Source organism: Motacilla alba, chromosome 10 (genome assembly GCF_015832195.1).
Source record: "Motacilla alba alba isolate MOTALB_02 chromosome 10, Motacilla_alba_V1.0_pri, whole genome shotgun sequence".
Taxonomy (NCBI): domain Eukaryota; kingdom Metazoa; phylum Chordata; class Aves; order Passeriformes; family Motacillidae; genus Motacilla; species Motacilla alba.
The window spans coordinates 3,682,818-3,700,728 of record NC_052025.1 but is presented as its reverse complement, the minus strand read 5'-3'; the positions used below and the strand labels follow the sequence as shown (position 1 = coordinate 3,700,728).

The following is a 17,911-nucleotide window of genomic DNA, read 5'->3' as shown; positions in this document are numbered from 1 at the left end:
CCTCTCAGCTCACTGCTGCCACTTTTGGCTCTTGACTCGCAGACAAAGTACAGCTGAGCTTTTCCTTCCCCCTCCCTGGGAGCTGAGCTTTGCACAGGTGCTGCCTGGGGTGGATGGAGCCGCTGCAGAATGTGTGATGAGCTCCTCTCTGCACAGAAAGGAGCCTTCCCTTTGCTGATTTGGCACATTACCATTTCACAGTGTCAACAGGAGCAGAAGGCAGCCCGTGAAAACAGCGCTGCGTGGATTTTTTGGAGGCTAACTCAGCTTTTCAGGCATCTGCAGCTCACCTGAGCACATCCTGCTCTTTGCAGCAGCTTTGGGGTGTGCTCAGTGCCTTTTGCTGACTCCTGAAGAGCTCTGCTCCCTGCCTCTGCTTCTGTGGCTGTTGCTGTGGGCAGGAACTGCACCTGTGCTTTTGTGCTGTTGATAGCTGCTCCAGATTATTTGCTCTCAAAAAGAAAAGTAACCCTTCCGTCTCCATCTGCTTATTCAGGAGTGCTTTACCAGGACCTGCTCACTTATTCAGGAGCTCTTTACCAGAACGTGATCAGTTACTCAGGAGCTCTTTACCAGAACCTGCTCAGTTACTCAGGAGCTCTTTACCAGAGCCTGCTCACCTCTTTGGGAGCTCTTTACCAGGACCTGCTCACTTATTCAGGTGCTCTTTACCAGAACTTGCTCACTTATTCAGGAGCTCTTTACCAGGACCTGCTCACTTGTTGAGGAGCTCTTTACCAGAACCTGCTCAGTTACTCAGGAGCTCTTTACCAGAACCTGCTCACTTATTCAGGAGCTCTTTACCAGAGCCTGCTCACTTATTGAGGAGCTCTTTACCAGAACTGCTCACCTCTTTGGGACCTCTTTACCAGAACCTGCTCAGTTACTCAGGAGCTCTTTACCAGAACCTGCTCTTTTTTTGAGGAGCTCTTTACCAGAGCCTGCTCACTTATTGAGGAGCTCTTTACCAGAACCTGCTCACCTCTTTGGGACCTCTTTACCAGAACCTGCTCTTTTTTTGAGGAGCTCTTTACCAGGACCTGCTCACTTATTCGGGAGCTCTTTACCAGGACCTGCTCACTTGATGGAGAGCACTGAGTGATGGCACACAGGCAGCTGAAATTCCTGTTGCAAGCCCTGATGCCTTCCAGGCCAAATTAACTTCATTGTGCAGTTGATAAAGCTTAGGGAGTAGAGATAATTTTTCTTCTTTTTTAATTGTGACTCCTCTGATGGGGAAGCTCACTTCAATTTTTTAGCTGCCTTCTACAATCCTTGGGACCTTATTCTCTCAGCTGTGGGTGCAGGAAGTCCTGAAGGGAAGGGGAAAAGAAGACTGGAGCAACCTTCAAGTATCTGAAGGGGCTATAAGGAAGCCCAAGAGGGTTCATCAGGAGCTTAAAGAGGGGAAATTGAGGTTAAATAAGCAGAAGAAATTCTTCCCTGGGAGGGTGCTGAGGCCCTGGTACAGCTGTGGCTGCCCCATCCCTGGGAGTGTCCATGGCCAGGTTGGACAGAACTTGGAGCAGCCTGGGATAGTGGAAGGTGTCCCTGCCCACCTGGATGACCTTTAGGGTCCCTTCCACCCAAACAAGTCTGAGCTTCTCTGAACCTGCAGGCGGAGCAGCGTCAGCACCACAAAAGGATGTGGGCTGCTTTGGAGAGCGGTGGCAGATCTGCAGAACACCTGGCAATTTGCATCTTACAGGGGTTTTTTTAAAGTTTTTTTTTTTTCCTCATGCAGGAAGAAGATAAGAGACGTTGGGGTTTGCTCACGGTCTCTTTTTCTGCCTGTGTTTCAGACTGAACCCCAAGAACGTGCACCAGCGGCCCACGGTGGCGCTGCTCTGCGGCCCCCACGTGAAGGGGGCGCAGGGCATCAGCTGCGGGCGGCACCTCTCCAACCACGACGTCCACGTCATCCTCTTCCTCCCCAACTTCGTCAAGATGCTGGAGTCCATCACCAACGAGCTCAACCTCTTCAGCAAGACACAGGGCCAGCAGGTGTCCAGTGTCAAAGGTCAGTGGCCAAGCAGGGCTGGCTTCTCTAGGGCTGGCTTCTGCAGGGGGGAGCAGGGCTGGCTTCTGCAGGGGGGAGCAGGGCTGGCTTCTCCAGGCCTGGCTTCTCCAGGGGGAGCAGGGCTGGTTTCTCCAGGCCTGGCTTCTGCAGGGGGGAGCAGGGCTGGCTTCTCTGGGCCTGGCTTCTGCAGGGGGGAGCAGGGCTGGCTTCTCCAGGCCTGGCTTCTGCAGGGGGGAGCAGGGCTGGCTTCTCTGGGCCTGGCTTCTGCAGGGGGGAGCAGGGCTGGCTTCTCTAGGACTGGCTTCTGCAGGGGGGAGCAGGGCTGGCTTCTCCAGGGGGAGCAGGGCTGGCTTCTCTAAGCCTGGCTTCTCCACGGGGAGCAGGGCTGGCTTCTCTAGGACTGGCTTCTCTGGGGGTAGAAGGGCTGGCTTCTCTAGGGCTGGCTCCTCCAGGGAGCAGAGCTGGCTTCTGCCCACTGCCCTGGCACCATCTAGTGGCACTGCCATGCCTAGGTGGCTGCCCAGAGGCTGCAGGGACAGCAGGCACTCGGAGGCCTGACAGAGGAGCGCTTGTGCTGCCACAGATGTTTCCGGTAGGACGAGATCAGGAAGAGCTGCTGTATGGAGCTGTTCTGGTAGGATAAGGGGCTGCCTTGTTCAGCATGTTGAAGCTGGGAGGGAATGAGTGTCCAGCTGCTGCTGCAAAGCAGGAGCCAGCTCTGCTGAGCCACTTGCAGCAGCTGTCGGGATTCCCATCTCGGTATTCCCTAGAATAAACAGCTCCTGGGAGAGTGCTGGCTTCTGCTTGGCACTTCACCAGTCGTTTTTCAAGCTGCTGCATTTGAACTTCAGGGGAGAAACAAAGCTGGGAGTTAGGGCTGTGCTGTGCTGACAGAGCTGCAAATATTGTGAAAGGTTGGAACAGTTTGCCCAGAGCAGCTGTGGCTGCCCCTGGATCCCTGGAAGTGTCCAAGGCCAGGCTGGATGGGGTTTGAAGCACCCTGAGGGTATGGAAGGTGCCGCTGCCCATGGCAGGGGGTGGGTTGAGATGAGCTCTAAGGTCCCTTCCAACCCAAACCGTTCCATGGTTTTGCACGAAGGACTTTGTGTTCCATCAGGCGAGGGGAATGCAGCAGGTGAGGGAATGCAGCAGGAGTGGTGCAGAACAGATGAGGGGAATGCAGCAGGTGAGGGAATGCAGCAGGAGTGGTGCAGAGCAGATGTGGGGAATGCAGCAGGTGAGGGAATGCAGCAGGAGTGGTGCAGAGCAGATGTGGGGAATGCAGCAGGTGAGGGAATGCAGCAGGAGTGGTGCAGCACAGGTGAGAGAATGCAGCAGGTGAGAGCAACAGAGCTCAGTGGGGCAGGCAGCAGTGCAGCACAGCTGGTGGATTCCAAAAACCAGCCTTATTTTCACCTTGTGGTGTAGAAAGTGGTCCTTCCCGATGGACAGAGCCCCACGGCTCCTCTGGGCTGCCTGCACTGTGAGTCAGTGGCCTGGGGCTGCTCACGAGCTGGTCACTGGGTGAGGTTTTGTACCTGCCAGGCTGGGGATGTCCCCAGAGCGCTGGAGAGCTGTTCAGGATGGGTGTGTGGGGAGGGATGGCAGTAACAGCAGGTGAGGCCAGGCTGTGCAGCGAGACTGGAAGCCAAACCCCAAATCTGCAGCTGGTGCCGCTGGTTCTCAGCCGTGTCTGTTTCTTCCAGACCTCCCGGACACCCCGGTTGATTTAGTGATCAACTGCCTGGATTGCCACGAGAATGCCTTTCTGAGAGACCAGCCTTGGTACAAAGCAGTGGTGGACTGGGCCAACCAGAACCGTGCCCCCGTGCTGAGCATAGACCCCCCCATCAGCGAGATGGAGCTGGGCATCGACGCCAAGTGGTCGCTGGCCCTGGGGCTTCCGCTGCCGCTGGGCGAGCGCGCCGGCCGCGTCTACCTCTGTGACATTGGCATTCCCCAGAAGGTCTTCCAGGAGGTGGGCATCAACTACCACTCGCCATTTGGCTGCAAATTTGTCATCCCCCTGCACTCCACTTAGAGCCCGTGCAGCCCCCTGGCTCTGAAGGGAGAGAGGAGGAGCTCTGTGAAAGCCAAGCTGTGCGCTGGATCTCCCGGCTGGTCGACTCTGGTGACGCCTTAAGGAAAAAAAAAAAAAAAAAAAAAAAGGATGTGAAGTTCTGGAGGGTTTGCCTCCTGGAAGAAACGCTGTGTATTTAAAAAGAAAAAAATGGAATAATCGTTAAATGAAATGAAAAAAAAAAACCCAACAAACAAAAAAAAAAAGGAGGAGGAGGAGGAGGAGGAAGCGAATTGTTCCTGCAAAGCTGTTTTCACTCTCTCCTGCCATGGGATGAGGGAGTGTGCAGGACCATGGTGTCTGTCCCCTGCTGCTGCCCAGCCCTGGCTGGCACATGGTACAAATAAGGCTGGTTTGGAGCTTTGAGATGTGTTTCGGGTCCTTCTGGTTGACTATTCCCAGCAAGGACATCCTGGTGGGAACAGCACCCCTTGATTGTGTAGAAATCCCTTGTGTCGAGGGAAAAATCTCGTTTGGTTCCCGTGTTGGTTCTGACTGCCCCATCCCTGTTTTGTGTTCTGGAAGGCGGTTCTGGCTCCCTCTCCTTCCCAGCCCGTCCAGCCCCTCACAGAGAGGGCTTCTCCCTGTTTGGAGAGCTTGTGTCAGGAGCCAGAGGCTCCCACATGCTCTGGGAGCACTGATGTCCTTCCTCAGCTAGGCCTTATTGCTTATGTACTGTTGGCTTTTCTTTGTTCGCTTGGTGGCCGAAGCCCAGCTCTGTGGGGTGGAGGCCTGGTATGGAAAAGAACTTTTCCAGCATCCTCCTGGGGTTTGGGGTTGTTTTCTTTTGTTCTTTCTCCATGCTGGCCCAGCGAGTGGCTGCTCCAGGGCTGGGGGAGTGGAGCAGGGCAGGGCAGGTTGCTCTGGGGTTGTTGGGCACTGGGTGGTGCAGGTGAGGTTTGGGGTAAGCTCCCCGGTCCTTCCAGCATCCCTGCTACATTTGGTATGGTTTGGGAAGTAGCTCATGGATCTGTTCATTCCCGTTGGAATCAAAGCCTGTGTGTGGGGTGGGCTTGGCCTGAGGAGGGGTTTGGCTCCTGTCTGCTGGCAGGAGAGGGCGTGGTGGGAGCTGCCGTGCTCCTGGAGGGCTGTGGAGTTCCCTGGGTGAGATTCTCATCAGAAATCTGCTCTGCTGTCCCGTGCCTGGCCAGAAAAGTTGAATTATCCTTCCCTTTGTTCCTTTTGCTGTCCTGGGTGCAGTTCCCAGAGCAGGGACGAGCTGAGGAGCCACCAACTCGCTGGCTTTGGCAATCAGCTCAGGCACCCACCCTGCTGGCTCCGTGTGCCCCCGCAGCCCAGCCAGGGAGCTGCTCCTCGGGAGGAGCTGGGAACATGGACAGGGCTGGGAGCTCTGCTCTCCTCTCACACTTCACCCATCCCCAGGGCTCCTGCAGGCTCCTCCACCTGGCCCAGCCCTGCTCTGGCACCGGGGACGGCTCTGGTTGCTGCCTCTGTGCAGGGGAGCCGGATCCCTGGGGAGGCTGAAGCACAGGGACCAGTCCAGTGTGGGACCAGTCCCACTCAGCAGCCCCACAGACCCGCTCGTGCCCCGAGCTGGGGCTTTGGTCAGGCACTCGTCTTTCCTTTGCTCTGTTGGAACCAAGGCCAGGGCTGCCAAAGGAGGAGGGAAGAGCCTTCCCTGCTCGCAAAGAAGCGATTACTGGGTCTACCCCGGGAGGGCCCAGGAGGCTGCTGAGCCCCGGGCTCACCCCGAGGTCTGGCCCCTGCACGTTGCCATATCTACCTCAGCGGGACCAGGGGCCGTGCCCTGGCTGGGCAGCCCTGGTTCCCCTCAGCTGCTCTCGGGCCCCGCTGGCCTGGGGGGCTCTGCTCTCCCTCCTGGGCACAGGGCCACGCGTGCCCCACGGTTCAGCCCCAGCTGCAGTGGCACCGACCGGGCCGTGCTTCTGACTGGGACAGGACAGCAGTGTGCTGGTTAGTCACAACACAAACACAAGGTTTCCCTCTGCCTTTTTTGGTTTTTTGGCTGTTTCCTTGGATCTTCACCCGGGAGCAGCAGCAGGTTGAAAAGGTTCTTGCTGTAGTCAGTGTTAGCTTTAGTCCCCTTCCTTTCACTCTCTTTGCTCAAGACACTCAGTAGGAGACTTGCTGTTTCAATTTCTGCTTTCTGCAGGTTTTTTCTGCCCTTTCTGGGTTTGGCTGTTGAACTGTAGCTTGTACACACGGAGCGGGAGCAGGGCAGGGATAGGCCAGGGTGCAGCTGCCCTGCCTGGAAGGCACTGGGGCAGGTGATGGTGTTTTTGCAGGGATGGAGCTCCGGGAAGCACCGAGGCCCTGGTTGTTGCCAGCCTTGAAAATGCTTCCCCACCTCGAGCTACAAAAATAAAGTGAACAGTGTTGCACAACATGGGGGGTTCAGCCCCTGCTGTAGGGAGCAGGATTCCCAAATCCGTGCAGGGTTCAGGGCACGGCAGGCAGCGTGGGGCTGTGCTCTCTGCCTGCTACATTTGGGTATTTGGCTGTACTTCCCCTCTCTGCAGCTCTTTCTTGGCTTCACACCCCTGGAATGTGAGGTACCGGCTCTTCTGGAGCGCTCAGAGACCCAGCACGGGCTCTGGGTGTCCTCGTCACCACCCCCCACGGTGCCAGGAGGGGAGCACTGTGGTAGCTGTGTTCGGGATAGTTCCTGCCCCCACCTGCCCCAGCAGCACAGCAGCTGCCCCCGGGTGCTGCTCTGGTGACAGGTGACGATCACTGCGCCGTGGCACTGCTTGGTGACCCCATTGTGACCTGGTGTTTGTAACGACCAATTCCTGCCACTGCGGGGGACCATGCCCTGAAATAAAGTGCAACTCTTCATGTGTGCTATTGTGTGCAGATGTTTATTTGGCTGCTCTCCTTCTAGAACCTTCTGCTGCCACGGCAGACACCGAGCCGCTCCCCCTCACTGCTTCCAGGTGCTTTTTCACCATTTCCCTCTTCCTTTGCACAAGAGGCAACGCAACCCCACACCCTCCTACAAGGGAAGTATCAAACAATAAGAAACACTTTATTTTAACTTTACAACATATAAATAGACAAATCTGTGCTTTCCAACTGAGCTTTCCTTCCCCCCTCTCCTCCCAGGGTCCTTGTGGCAGTGCCCCAGCCCCTGTGGAGGGGAGTGGGGCTGAGCTGCAGAGGCCGGTGGGGTCCGTCCTGTGGGATCCATCCCGAGGGATCCCGGCCGTCATCTGCTCAGGTCCCGGCTGGCGCCGCGCCCGCACAGCATCCGCTCCTCTGCCGAGAGCCCGGCAAAGAAGGGGTGCAGGAGGGCCTCGGAGAACGTGATCCGCTGCGAGGGGTCGAATTCCAGCATCCTCCTCATCAGGTCAAAGAGCTGAGCGTGCTCCAGAGAGTCGTGCAGCATGTATGTCTGAAAGGGACAGGGACACGGGCTCAGCCCCTGCCTGGGCAGGGCAGCCTCCCACCCCAAAATCAGCATCCCATCCCAAATACAGCATCCCCAAAATCAGCATCCCATCCCAAACACAGCATCCCCAAAATCAGCATCCCATCCCAAACACAGCATCCCATCCCAAACACAGCATCCCCATGGACTGCTTCCCATACTAAATACAGCATCCCCAAAATCAGCATCCTATCCCAAATACAGCATCCCCAAAATCAGCATCCCATCCCAAATACTGCTTCCCATCCCAAATACAGCATCCCCATGGACTGCTTCCCATGCCAAATACAGCATCCCCAAAATCAGCATCCCATCCCAAACACAGCATCCCATCCCAAATACAGCATCCCCAAAATCAGCATCCCATCCCAAATACAGCATCCCCATGGGCTGCTTCCCATCCCAAATACAGCATCCCCATGGACTGCTTCCCATCCCAAATACAGCATCCCCATGGGCTGCTTCCCATCCCAAATACAGCATCCCCATGGACTGCTTCCCATCCCAAATACAGCATCCCCATGGACTGCTTCCCATCCCAAATACAGCATCCCCCATGGACTGCTTCCTATCCCAAACACAGCATTGCCCCCTTTCCCTAATCCCCATCCTGCCCTAGCCAGAGCAGGATCCCTGCAGATGGGAGCTGGGGCTCCCTACCAAGCAGTTCCAATGGGAATTCCAGCCCTGAGCCCCACCCCTGGCCCAGGGAGGGAGGGCAGCAGCACTCACCCGCAGGGGCTTGCAGTTCTCCTGGACGTATCTGCCGTCGGACGTGTTCTCATCCCACACCAGGCTGCCATTGTGGAAGTATTTTTGCTTCCTGCACGGGAAGGTGGGGATCAGGCGGGGTCTCTCCCTCCCATCCAGGTGGTGGTGCCTGGGCTGAGCTCAGGACCAGGCTCTTACCGAGTTTTGTGGACCATGTGAGATGGGAGCGGCCCCAGGATTTTCTCCATCATGACAAGATGCTCACGGTTCTCGTGGGTCTGCAAAGGAGCAGAGCAGTGGTGGGTCAGTCAGAGCTTGGGGAGCTGATGACAAAAGGTTTGTCACCTCTGCAGGGACAGGGAGAAAGGATTCCACCAGGTCCTATCCAACTTTTCACATTCTGCTTTTCCCTTTCTTCAGAGAACAGACATAACCTGAACCCAGAAATGATCCGCTCTGTCCTTCCAGCGAGGCACTCCTCAAGCCAGCCCTTTTCCAGGCCTCATTTTCACTGTCAGCTCCTCCCTTTTAGTGCCTGATGTGCGTTTCCCTCCCCTTCACCTCATTCTCAGCCCTTCTGGACACGAAGGGTTCTCAGGGAACAAGACTCCTACCTGGAAGAGCGTGAAGCCACGGTAATACTCGAACAGAATGCAGCCAGTGCTCCAGACATCACACGGCTGTGCCCAGCCCAGCTCTGCAAAGAAAAAAAACCAAATTAACTCCGTGCTCCCAACAACCCCACCACTTTCCTCCTTGCTGAAACCACAGGGATTCCGCTCCGAGCTAGAAATTATCTGCCCAAGAGCTGCAGCGTTCCCAGGCTGGTTTCCCATCCTGTGCCCGCCCCGAGACTCCCCAAAAGGTGCAGTTCTCACCCAGAATCACTTCTGGGGGCCGGTAGTGCCGCGTGGCCACGATGGTGGTGTGGTGCTCGTGGTCGAAGGTGGCGCTGCCGAAGTCGGCCACGCGGATGCTCGTGTTCCGGATGGACTTCTGCTCACAGCTCTGCAGGAAAAGCACGGGCTGGGCTGGGAGAGGAGCTCCAGGTGCTGCTCTGTGCCTCCTCACAGGGATGGAGCTGTGGAGCTCCAAGGAATGCCGGGAGTGCTGGTGTGGAGCTCCTCACAGGGATGGAGCTGTGGAGCTCCGAGGAACGCCAGGAGTGCTGGTGTGGAGCTCCTCACAGGGACGGAGCTGTGGAGCTCCGAGGAATGCCAGGAGTGCTGGTGTGGAGCTCCTCACAGGGATGGAGCTGTGGAGCTCTGAGGAATGCCAGGAGTGCTGGTCTGCACCTCCTCACAGGGATGGAGCTGTGGAGCTCCGAGGAACGCCAGGAGTGCTGGTGTGGAGCTCCTCACAGGGATGGAGCTCTGAGGAGCCCCAAAATGCTGATCTGCACCTCCTCACAGGGATGGAGCCCTGAGCTCTGAGGAGCCCCAAAGTGCTGGTCTGCACCTCCTCACAGGGATGGAGCTGTGGAGCTCTGAGGAGCCCCAAAGTGCTGGTCTGCACCTCCTCACAGGGATGGAGCTGTGGAGCTCTGAGGAGCCCCAGAGCAGCGTTACAGAAAATCCCTGAACACTCCCGGCAGCCTTAAGGCTTTTAGAAGGAGCAGCAGGAAGAAGAGCTCTGCCTTCCACCTTGTTCCCACTTCCCAGGCTCTGAAGGCTTGGACGGAGCAGGGAAGATGCAGTTTCTGCAGGGAGGGATAAAGGCAGCCTGCTCCTGCTGTGCAGCCAGTGTTCCTTGGCACAGAACCTACCTTGTTCTCGTTGTACAGAGTGTCAAAATCCGAGTTGACAAACAGGATGTTTTCTGGCTTGAGGTCGGTGTGAGTCAGCTGGTTGTCGTGCAGAACTGCGCAGAGGGAGGAGGGAAAACACCTCTCTAAGAACCAGAGAGAAGCAGGGGCACTGCTGTGCCCAGCCCAGTGCCAGTGCAGCTGCCCGCAGCCCGCTGGGGTCACTCACATCTCAGGGCGTGGCACAGCTGGTAGGCCATGTGCCGGATCTGCGGCAGGGGGTAGGGCTGGAAGTTGTTCTCCTTCAGGAACTCGAAGGTGTTCTTGCCCAGCAGCTCAAAGGCAATGCACATGTGGCCGTGGAAGTTGAACCAGTCCGACATGAGGACGCACAGGCTGTGCAGGGAGAGAGAGGCAGGGCTTAACCACCTTTAAGGGATGCTCGGGACAGCCGTTCTGGTGTTCCTGGCCACTTCAGGAGTGGCTGGGGAGCAGAGCTCCGTGCCAGCAACCCAGGGAGATGCTTCCTGCTCTGCTCGGCCACCTTTGGAGAGAGCTCCCTGTTCCTGTGGGACGAGGCAGCAGAGGAATGGGACCAGCGTCCCCTCAGCCCATCCTCAGCCCCGCGTTGCTTTGTGTGCCAGGACGCGGCACTAGGAACTTACAACTTGTTCTCCTTGTCCTTCTCTTTGATTTTCTTCAGGACGTTGATTTCCAGCCTGGCAGCCTCCCGGTACTTCCCAACGTTCTTTATGATTTTCAGCGCCACCTGCGACTTGCCTCTGCGAGGGAGGAGACACAAGGATGGAGTCAGAGACGGAACCTGTGTGCTCAGCCCGCAGGGAGAGGCACATCCCATCCCTCCAGGCACCGTTTGTCCTAGCAGAGCTCTGCCAGCCCTCCATGGGCAGTGGCTAATGGCAGTGAAAGGTCACTGCTGGCTATCCCTCCCGAGGGACGCTCCTGACACAGCGGTCCCTCGGCTCTCTGTGACCCCAGGGCCACCTCCCCTCTCCAGCCGTGCCCCGGGAGGGAGGAGAGCCCTGCAGCAAACTGACCCCAGGGCTCGGGGCCAGACGAGGGGTCAGGAGGGCACAGGGGGCAAATGTAACCACGGGGGAGGTGAAAGGGAGGAGGAGGAGTGCCCTGGCAGATCGGGAGGTCACAGGGGCCGCCCCTCAGCAGGAACTCACTGCAGAAACACCTTCCATGGTGGGGCTGGGGCTGGGAGGGTCAGGCTGGGTGTCAGGGAGAAGCTGGAGATCAGGGACAAGCTCTTCCCCAGAGGGTGCTGGCACTGCCCAGGCTCCCCAGGGAACGGGCACAGCCCCGAGGCTGCCAGAGCTCCAGGACAATGCTCTCAGGAGGGCACAGGGTGGGGTGTCATGCAGGGCCAGCAGCTGCACTTGGATGATTGGTGTGGGTCCCTTCCAGCTTAGGATATTCCTCCATTCTATTCTGTTCTATTCTATTCATAGAATATTCTAGAATATTAGAATATTCTTAGAATATTAGAATTCTAAGAATAGACTAGAATAGACTGGAAGAGAAGAGAAGAGAAGAGAAGAGAAGAGAAGAGAAGAGAAGAGAAGAGAAGAGAAGAGAAGAGAAGAGAAGAGAAGAGAAGAGAAGAGAAGAGAAGAGAAGAGGACTTCCCTTAACACACCGGCCTGTAAATTCTGGAGGGGGCTGAGGTTTGAGCCAGGCTCTTTCCCTCACTCTGAGGAGGGCAGTGACACGTGGAAGGTGACAAACTCGGTCCCATGTGGTGGCACTGCCACACCTGGTGATGCTCAAGGGACAGATGCAGGGAAAGGAGCCCACCTGGTGTCACCATGACATTTTTATGAAAATCTTCTGCTAGGATTTTTTCTCCTGATAAGCTGAGGAGCCTCAGGAAGGAAATGTAAACAATGACTGTCTGCTGCTGTGGAATGAACAGGTGCTTCCTTGATTGGTCCACGCTAGTTGTTTCTAATTAATGACCAATCAAAGATGCAGCTGGGTCAGACTCTCTGAGAGTCACAAGATTTTGTTATCATTCCATTCCATTTCTGTCCAGCCTTCTGATGAATCCTTTCTCTCTGTTCTTTAGTTTAAATGTAGCATTTTTAATATAATATATATAATAATGCAATAAATCAGCCTTCTGAAACATGGAGCCAAGGTTCTCATCCCTTCCCTCGTCCTGGGACCCCTGCAAATCCCACACACCTGGCGTGGTCCACGCACTCCACCACCTTCCCAAAAGTGCCTTCACCAAGGCTGCCCACGATTTCATCTAGGAGAGAAAACAGGAGCGGGTGTGAGCCTGGGGGGCCGGGCCAGAGCTGGGCTCCTGCCACTGCACACCAACAAAACATCAGAGCAAACAAAACCACCGGCTCTCAGCGCTGCACTCGTTAAAACTCAAGCGTCTACGCTCTGCCTCAGGCAAGTTATGGTCAGTAAATCAAACACTAGAGACCCCTCCAGTACAGGCCAGAGAGATCTGGGCTACCCCGGGGTAAAAGTAGAGGTAAAGTTTTACGAAAGGTGGCTGTACATCGCTCTTGAAGCCAATCGCCGATCCTGCACACCAGGTGACCTTCCTTGTCATCTTCCACGCTCCTGCTGCGCTTACTGCTCTGGTGGCTTCTCTGCGCTCACCGCCCCCCGCCACGGGGCCCGAGCGGGCATTTCATTCAAAGGTTGCAGAGACGACGGGGCCGCCGCGGGTGGATTTTCCAGATGCCAGCATTTCATAAGGCACACAGCATATATAACGATAGGGATATTGCAAGGGACACGTCAAGACACAAAACTAACTTCAAAACAGAAAAGTCATCAACAGCTACAGGCACGGCAAGAAAACCTGGCCCATTAGCTACAGCCTCTGGGGCGGGGCGACGCCCCCCTCTTCCAGGGTGGGAAGCTGCAGGAGGAATCCTCTGTTCCCCACGGAGAGAAGGAGGCCTTGGCCGGCAGAACGTCACCTCTGGGCCGGCCAGCGCTCGGTTTGGACAGGCTGCCCAGTAGAAGCCACAGTAGCAGGTTTTTTTCTCCTCTGTGCATCCTGCTCTTTGTGCCTCGGGAAACGCAGCTGCAGCTGCCCAGAGCTGTGTCCTGCCCTGGCTGGGAACCAGCCCTTCCCCTCCTGAAGGGAAACTTTGTGCCACGCCGATCCTAAAGCCGCGTGCCCAGCCGGCTGCTCGCTGGGGCACGTCGGCCTTTTTGGAACTGGGAGAGCTTTAGGAACAGGCCAGGTAAATCAATCCCCAGGGAACGCTTCAGGCAAGGTCTGAGGTGATGGTCACACCCTGCTACTGGCAAGCTTCTACTGGAAAACCAGCCCAAGGTTCCTGCAAGGACCCGGGGTCCACAAAGCGAGCTGTCCTAATTCCTCACCTCGTTCTAGTCTGCTTTCAGGATAGTTACAATCCCTGCAGCCAAAGGAATTCAGGGACACTTTGACATTTCCACGCCTGAGCTTCTAGCAGGCTTCTCTTCTATCCCCTTGTCCCCCCCAGCAGCTCCAAAATAATGAACTAAGATCAAAACTCCCCAGAAAATCAGAGGAGAAGGTGGGAGGAGAGCTGGGACGGCTGTGAGGTGTTGGAGGGCCGAGCTCCTGCCAGCCCAGACCCGCAGAGCATCACCACCACACACCCCCTGCGCTTCCAGCACGGCCCTGGCTCCCTCGGCACCCAAATTCCACAGTCAGCTGGAGAGGAATCAAAAGGGGGAGCTCAGAAGTTCCCAGCCATGCAGATTATCCAGCTGCCGGGATCAGAGCCCGTCCCTCGGCTGTGGTCACATTTCAGGTGGGAGGGGAGTGCTCCTCCTCGCAGGAGGGAAGAGCTGAAGTGTTCGGTGTGACACCTGTCACCCCTTCCAGGGCACGCCTGGGACCAGCCCCCCACCCAGCTCCAGACATTCCCAGTTAATCCCGGGAAGCAATGCTGCCTTTCAGGGTGAGGTGTGCAAGAAGCTGAAATCCGAGTGGGAACGGGGAGAGGGGGCACCCGTGTGCCCTCGGAAGGTGGGACTCTGAGAACTCACAGGGCATAAAACCAGCTCCGGAGAGCTGGGCTGACCGATCCCACCCGCAAGGGGATCCAGGCACGAAGCCAAGCCGAGGAATGCTGCAGCAAACCCCCCTGAAGCAGCAGCAGCCGCAGGCAGAAGCGAATCCCTGGCCACAGATAAAGTGGAGCCCTATGGATCCCTGGGAGCAGGGCTGGCCCCGGGCCGAGGCTCTCCCGCCAGCACCACGTGAGTGCCACTGGAAGCTCTCCCTGATCCCTTCCCCGGCCCTAAAGAACACGGCTTAGTTCCCTCACGGATTAAGGCTCCAGGCAAAACCCCACAGCGACGAACTCTCCCCGCCGAGCACGACACAGATGGGGGAACTTCACGACAAAGACAGAAACGGGGGTCGAGGTACTCACCCAGAGCGCTCGGAGCTGGAAGGAGGCAAGAACAGTTAAAGCCCGAGCTCGCTGTGGATGCTACTCACCGAGGAGGCACTGCTACAAGACCTGCTCCTGCGTCGGCGGCAGTGCTGCTGGTATCTGCGGGGCCGCTGCTGCTCCCGGCCGCGGGAGCGCCGCCAGGGCCGCGGCCGGGCCGGGTAGCAATCCTCCCCGAAGGACGGGCTGCGCTCCTCCAGCCTGTAGGCATCGCTGTCCCGCCGGCAGCGCCGCTGGTAAGGCATCCTCTCGTGGCTGTGGCACAGAAACGGCGCCCTTAAAGCCTGGCAGCGCACCCCGAGGGATCAAACCTGGGGATGCTGCCACAGTCCCGCCTAGGCGCGTTCCTCTTCACGGAGAAAAGCAAGGCACAACTTCCCAAGGATATTCTGGGATTCACATTGTCTGAACCTCACTCTTATCTCACTCGCTGCTCCTGTGTTTGTGCACAAGTGGAATACAATATAGAGACTGCTTACCCAGAGTGATGGTGTTTTGTTTCCTTGGCCTATCGGGGCCAAGCATGTGTGCGTGGGGACTGCCAGCTAACAGCCACCAGATTCTGTGCAAGGGAACAGCAGTTAAGGACTTGGCAGATTCAGTTTAGATGTGATGTAACGTGGGGTAACATCATATAAAATACTACGGTATAATAAAGCAGTGCGTTAGCCTTCTAATACAATAAAATCCTCCTCATCCTTTCTCCCTGCCACGGGGATAACCTTATTCCCACAGTCCCGCTGAGGCCAAGTCATGGAATGGCAGTGTCGGGACTCTGGGACCCCGAGGGGCAGCCCAGCACTCCCCCCCTGTCTCCTGGGCAGCCTGTTCAGTTCATTCTCCGGGGAAAAGCAGCTTCTCCTAACGTCCACCCCAAGGCCCCTGACACAGCTCCCTGCTGTCCCCCTGGGGCCTGGCACTGGTCACCACAGGGAAACCCTCCTGCTCCCACTCCCTGTGCCAGGAGCTTCAAATCTTTCTGCACCTCAAACTCCGACCGCTGGGGAGAAGTTCTGGAGAGAAAACAGTGAGGCACTGCCGAGTTTTAATGAGCTGGGGGAAAACCACCCTCGGAGAGAGAGCTCCAGCTGGGCCGCCCGCCTCGCTGGGGACCCCCTGCATCCCTGGCAGTGCCCAAGGCCAGGCTGGACAGGGCTTGGAGCACCCTGGGACAGTGGCAGGTGTCCCTGGATGAGCTTTAATGTCCCTTCCAGCCCCTCAACACTCCACGATTCCAGGTCACCTGAGCCACCCGTGCCACCGCGCGCAGGTGTTTGTCACGGTCCCTCCTCCCTGGGGGAGGTGGCTCATTAGCTCTTAACCAAACGAGGAGCAGCAGCAGCAGGGCTGTGCTCTGGCTGTCACCCGGGGGGGACAGGAGGTCCCAGGGCACCAAGCCCTCGATGTGCACGCACAGAGCAGCTCCACGGATCAGCAGCAGCAGCCAGAAGGAAAATCTGTCCCCAGGCTCCTGCCCCTCGAGCAACAACCTCCCAGGACACCACGGCCAAACCCTGCACCAGGAGGGGCCAGGAGGGCTCAGACCAAGCTCAGGTGTGCAGGCACTGACACACAGGCGTCACACACGGGGTGTTGGGCACACCAGTGATGAGAGCAGCTCTCCCTGCCAAAACACGAGGGCCATCCCCACCAGACTTCACCGGAGGCTTGCTTCACGCCCCCCTGAGAAAGGAGCTGTGGTTTAGGTAGCAGATGTTGCAATTTGAAATAAAAGCAGAGCTTTGGCTCCCCGGTGATAACCCCGGGCACGCTCCGGGCCAGCTCGGTGCCGTCACCCAGCAACGGCTTCGGCCAAGACCTTCAGCCTGAAATGGGAATTTCTGCTGTTTGCACCTCCCTGCCCTGTCAACAACCAGCTCTGCTGCTGGCAGCTTAGTGGGGCACCTGGGGGGGTCATCCCAGAGTGGGTCAAAATTCCAGACTGTGCCGGGGCAGCCGTGGCTCGTGGTCACTGCTGAAGTACCCAAAGACACCCCACAGCTGTGTCCAGCACCGGCCCAGACAGTCCTCCGTGTGCTTTGCGGGGACACAGGAAGCAGAAATAATGACCTGAAGGGCTCGGGTCTCCTCAAAGAGGTGGACACTGAAGGGACAAGGCTATTTTCACCCAACAAAAGCCTGCTTTCATCCAAATCTGTTCCAAATCACCCATCGGATGGAAACCAAAAACGAAAAAAGTGTGCCAGCTCTGTTTCTCAATCCACCTCCTTCAAGTAAACAAAAGCCAGGCTGGGGAGAGAGATTAATTTGGAGAGCGTTTCAGGAATTTGCAGATGAGCTCAGCTCCTGCCGGGCTGCACCTGCCCAGTCCAACCAGTGGAGCCAGAGCAGCCCCAGCAGCACCAGCCAGCGCGGCCGCAGGGCTCCAGAACCCTCCCCTCGCCACAGGCCTCGTCCCGGCCCCGAACTGTCCCTGTGGGAACGCTGGGCAAAGACAGGACCAAAGGTAAAATCCCGAAGCAAAGCAGGAGAGGTGGGTTAGCGGTGGGATCCTTCAGCTGGGATCCTTTCTGAGGCGAGGGAGGAGCGTGGTGGCTTTAAATCTGGGTTTAATCCTGTCAGAGAGAAGCGGGCTGTCAGGAAAGCCTTTAATGCCTGCGCAGAAGGGAAACGCGATTCCAGGGCAGGCTGCTGATTCCACCCCAGCCCGGCTCGCAGGGAGAGCACACACACACCCCGGCAAACCATTCCCTTCCACCCCCGGGGTTTAAGGCCGGTGTGCTGCCGGAGCCGAGCCCAGCGCGGGGCTTTGGGGGCAGCGCTCTCACCTCCTGGAGCGCGATCTGCGGGAGAGGTCCCTGCGGGGCGGGTACCGCAGCCTGCCCTCGTACTCCCGGCTCCGCGACCGCCGCCGCTTCCAGCGGGGCCCCGGCTCGCCGTCCTGCTCCGGGGACCGCAGCCTCCTGCAGTGATGCATCTGCGGGGCGACAGCGCGGCCGGCTCAGGGCCCGGCCCGGCCGGGGCTGGGCGCTCCGAGCGCGGTGCCCGCGGGCCCGGCGGCTGCGGGGCCGTTACCCGCTGCCCGCCGCCCGCCGCCCGCCGCCCGCGCGTCCCGCCGAGCGCCCCCGGCCTCACCGCCGCCGCTGCGGCCGCGCTCGGCGGGTGCGGCCCGGCCCGGCCCGGCCCGGCCCCTGCGGCCCCGCAGCGCCGCCGCTTCCGCTTCCCGGCCGGGTTAGACCCGCCCCGCCCGCCGCGGAGCCGCGCTGGGCCCGCCCCGGGCGACGGCCCGCGTTAAACCGGGACTGCGAGGAGCGGCAGAGGAGCGCGTCGCAGCCCGCCCCTGCCTGCCCTTCATCACCGCCGCCATCCTCACCCTCGGCGCGGCTTCCTCCCCGTGGGACTGCTCAGCACGGTCATCCTCACCACGGTCATCCTCGCCTCAGCACGGCTTCCTCCCCGTGGGACTGTTCACCATGGTCATCCTCACCGTAGTCATCCTCGCCATGGCCATCCTTACCCTCAGCACAGCTTC

At 58.0% G+C, this 17,911-nt stretch overlaps 2 protein-coding genes across 3 annotated transcripts in view; one reads left to right on the top strand and one right to left on the bottom strand.

Moving 5' to 3' along the window:
- The window catches only part of EDC3 (enhancer of mRNA decapping 3), a 29,982-nt gene extending 23,057 nt beyond the window's left edge, over positions 1-6,925 (top strand). For both annotated transcript variants that reach the window (XM_038147019.1, XM_038147020.1), the window contains exons 6-7: positions 1,803-2,020; positions 3,727-6,925. In XM_038147019.1, the coding sequence (XP_038002947.1) occupies positions 1,803-2,020; positions 3,727-4,061 (553 nt within the window). In that variant the 3' untranslated portion in view covers positions 4,062-6,925. The remainder of the gene's footprint in view (positions 1-1,802; positions 2,021-3,726) is intronic.
- Positions 6,926-7,089: 164 nt separating this feature from the next.
- On the bottom strand, positions 7,090-17,590 carry CLK3 (CDC like kinase 3). Its single transcript, XM_038147021.1, has 13 exons — positions 17,515-17,590; positions 17,208-17,356; positions 14,466-14,673; positions 12,513-12,606; positions 12,182-12,248; positions 10,633-10,749; positions 10,197-10,363; positions 9,989-10,083; positions 9,102-9,231; positions 8,838-8,920; positions 8,422-8,501; positions 8,245-8,335; positions 7,090-7,476 (listed from the first exon to the last, which is right to left on the bottom strand). The coding sequence occupies exons 2-13, from the start codon at positions 17,354-17,356 to the stop codon at positions 7,291-7,293; spliced, it is 1,467 nt and encodes a 488-aa protein (XP_038002949.1). The 5' UTR covers positions 17,515-17,590; the 3' UTR covers positions 7,090-7,290.
- Between the last annotated feature and the right edge of the window lie 321 nt (positions 17,591-17,911).